We start from the raw sequence: 3350 nt of genomic DNA, 5'->3' as shown, positions 1-3350 counted from the left end.
CCTGCCCGGAGCAACCACTTGCCTCCGTGTGCACATATAAGTTGAGGTCCCCTCTCAGCTTATACCTACACTTGCAATGACATTTGGTCCTGGGAGTTCCTAGGAGCTGACATGTGTCTAATAACCGGAGGTTTTATGCTCGGTTTACATGTGTCTAATAACCGGAGGTTTTATGCTCGGTTTACATGTGTAAACCGAGTATAATACTCGGCTTATATCCAGGAATGCTTTTTTTTGTTGGGACAACCCTGCAATTCAGACAACATACATGGAGCCGTTGAGAACTTAGCAATATATAAGAGGTTCACAACCAAAAGCATGAGTCCAAGGTCACAACCAAGCATGAGTTCCAAGTTCATAAGTAAACAATCATACAAGTCCATATATTAGCATAAGTTCACAACCAAGCATGAGTTCCAAGTTCACAAATAAGAATAAGTAAGATATGAAGTTCACGACAACAAGCACCACACACGCTCAGACTATGATGATCTTCGTAGACACTAGCTCTTAGATATGCTTTGTCATAGCATTCATATTTTTATCAGAGCATTTGCAAAAGAATCACAACAAACAATTTCATCAGGTAATGGTGTTGGTTATGTCTTATAGAAAAGAAGTAACATTCGCTCCATTGTATTAACCATAGACACAATAACATAAACACCGTTCTTTTCACATTTTCCATCATCAAATGCTGCAAACTTCAGAAAAGACCGTTCTTTTTTTAGTTAATCGAAAGAATGGTGTAAGAGACGAAGAAACAAGTTTCTCAGCCAAGAAAATTATGGGCTTTAATGTACGGTTTGGGCTGTCGTAGTTCCATCGACCAAAGGCATGGTTTAATGTTCTTTCACTTCTCTGGGGACTAGGTGTAATGTCAACATACTCTTCATGAGCGGCGGTTACTGTCCTGGTGCGCTAGTCCTATAGAGTCTTAGCACGACGACTTCCCGACTGTCTATTACAACAAGTTTTGTCTGGCTCCGGCGAGGAAGGGGTGATGATGGCGGCGTGCCTTCGGCTAGCTTCAGTGGGTGTAATCGTCGCTAGGTGGTCTATGAATTTGGATGTAATTTTATTATTTCTGATGTTCGTTGTACTGCCATGATCGAAGGTAAATAGATCAGGAGATTTTCACAAAAAATAATACAGTAGTCACTGAAGTCTTGGTCTTTCCGCAAAGAGAAAAAGGTCTTAGTCTTGACGTGGAGATACTCTGTTGCATGTTGGCACGTGGTGTGAGAAAGTGACAACATGCGAGTTCAGACTTTGACAGTTTCAGAGTTTAACAGCCTCAGCAATGTCGATATATATATAGGGTACGCGTCCGATTATGAGACGTATGGCAGGTAACATGAGGCAGCAAAGCAGACAATAACACGTATACCATGAACATTGAGCAAGTTTCCACCGTCAACAGCCACAACTCATCAAGGGCGACCTAGGTACCAATTAGTGAGTTCAAACAAGACCGAGTTTGCCGCTCTAGTTCATACTCCATATAGTACAATCTTGAATCTCCGCATCAACAATTTCCAAAAAGAAAAGGTAAAACGAGAAGAAAGGTATCAAAGAATAATCATCCTATATATGTGCAATTAGTATATACGTGACCTTCATGTGTCCATAACCCGAACTATTCACAGGCGGATCAGACCGATCGATCAGCCGACAGCGACGCCCTTGCCGTCCGTGCGTAGCTAGTGGCCGGGACCCTTGGGGCTGGGCCCAGCCGGCAGCCTCGCCATGAGCATCTCCACCGTCTCCCTCGCCGTGTCCGCCACCAGCACCGCTGCCGGGTACACCGCCGAGTACATCGCGCCGTCCCCACTCCTCCCCGCCGGCGCCGGCCGCGCCGCGCCGACAAGGCCCGCTCGGGCGACCAGAAGGACGACCACGAGCGCTGCCGCCAGAATCGCCGCGCGCCGCCTCGACGACGATGCCATCGTATAACTGCTGAGAATCGAAGATGCCGCTGGTGTAGGCTGCCCTGAACTCTGAAGAAACTACTGTACTTGCGAGTCTGTTTCAGGAAGAGTTGGTTGATTGGTTGGTGGAGCTCGTCGGGTGTGCGAGCGTGTATTTATAGAGTGGCGGTGATGGGGTCGGGTCGGTGCGGTTGACGTGTTTGCTGAGCTCGCAGTCGCAGAGTGTATAAACTGGGTGGAAAGGGAGATTCCAACTGCGCGTGTACATCTGCTGACCAGTCAGCTATGGAAAAAGACGTAGGGAGCTGCTGAGTGACCGACCGACGAGCTGAGAATTCATGCCTCTTCTTGGCCTGCAAGTCAAGAAGACCTGGCATTTCCAGCCGATGGTGTCACAGCTGGAGGTGTGCAAATGTGATACACGTACCACTAGCTCATGGAAAAATGGATGGTCAGAATCGAGGGCTCGGGTTATTTTGCGTACAAGGAAGAACGTGCATGCGTATGTGTGAATGCGATGTGATCACCGGGCCTTGGCTCGATGGCTTTTGCAGAATTGAGATTCTTTTCGTCGGAGGCTTTCTTTGCCTAGGGCCTGAACCGTAGGGTGGTGCGCGTGCGAACCAGAGAGACCAAGTCGTTGGTATCCTTCTTCCTGAGGTGAGCACTGAAAGTTCCAGGTCCTCACTCTGGCTCAGGCTTCGTTATAAAATAGTCATGGTTCAGCACTTCATATCGAGCCGTCGGTCCAGGGGAGCAATGGAAGGCTGCCGGCTGGATTGTGGTAGTTGCGCTCATTCATGCTTGTCGTATCGAACATCGATTAAACATGATTCTTTTCTGCTGTGGATCATCATATCCATCTACTCTTCTGGTCAACAAATTAATATTTCGACACAGAGGAAACGAGCAACGGCGACATGGGATTGGGACGACGGCTAACTAATAACTAGTATAACAAACAACGGTCAACGGCTCAACAAGTCAGACATGCATCATTGGGCTCAGCAATTCGATACCGCTGCAGTGCATGCGTAAAATCGCAGGGAGGGTCAGAATCGAGGGCTCAGACTCTGTCGCGGTGTGCTGTATGGGGAGATCGACGAGGAAAGTGTATACGTGTGTTACGTGTGTCGGTGTGTGTGAAGGGTGACCACCGCCCGTCCGCCTCGAGGGCTTTTGTAGAACTGAGAGATTCTTTTCTTCAGATCGCCTGAGAGAATCCGGGAGACGGTAAAGTTTTTCAGGGGCCAAGCCTGCGGAAAGTACTTCACTCTAGCTACCAGATTATTCGGGTGTCGTTAATTATGTATTATACGGAGTATAAATAAAAGAAAAGAAAAGAAACATAGCTTCACTCTTGACGTACGTACGTATTCCCATTGTCCAACCCTGCAACGCGCTTGCTAAGCTACGAGC

At 47.6% G+C, this 3350-nt stretch overlaps 1 protein-coding gene across 1 annotated transcript; it reads right to left on the bottom strand.

Moving 5' to 3' along the window:
* Window positions 1-1455: 1455 nt before the first annotated feature.
* Window positions 1456-2075, bottom strand: LOC125556415 (uncharacterized). Its single transcript, XM_048719155.2, has one exon. The coding sequence runs from the start codon at window positions 1947-1949 to the stop codon at window positions 1704-1706; it is 246 nt and encodes an 81-aa protein (XP_048575112.1). The 5' UTR covers window positions 1950-2075; the 3' UTR covers window positions 1456-1703.
* Between the last annotated feature and the right edge of the window lie 1275 nt (window positions 2076-3350).

This window comes from Triticum urartu, chromosome 5A (assembly GCF_056163025.1).
Source record: "Triticum urartu cultivar PI428250 chromosome 5A, HENAU_Tu73, whole genome shotgun sequence".
Taxonomy (NCBI): domain Eukaryota; kingdom Viridiplantae; phylum Streptophyta; class Magnoliopsida; order Poales; family Poaceae; genus Triticum; species Triticum urartu.
This window is presented reverse-complemented; position numbering and strand designations above follow the sequence as displayed.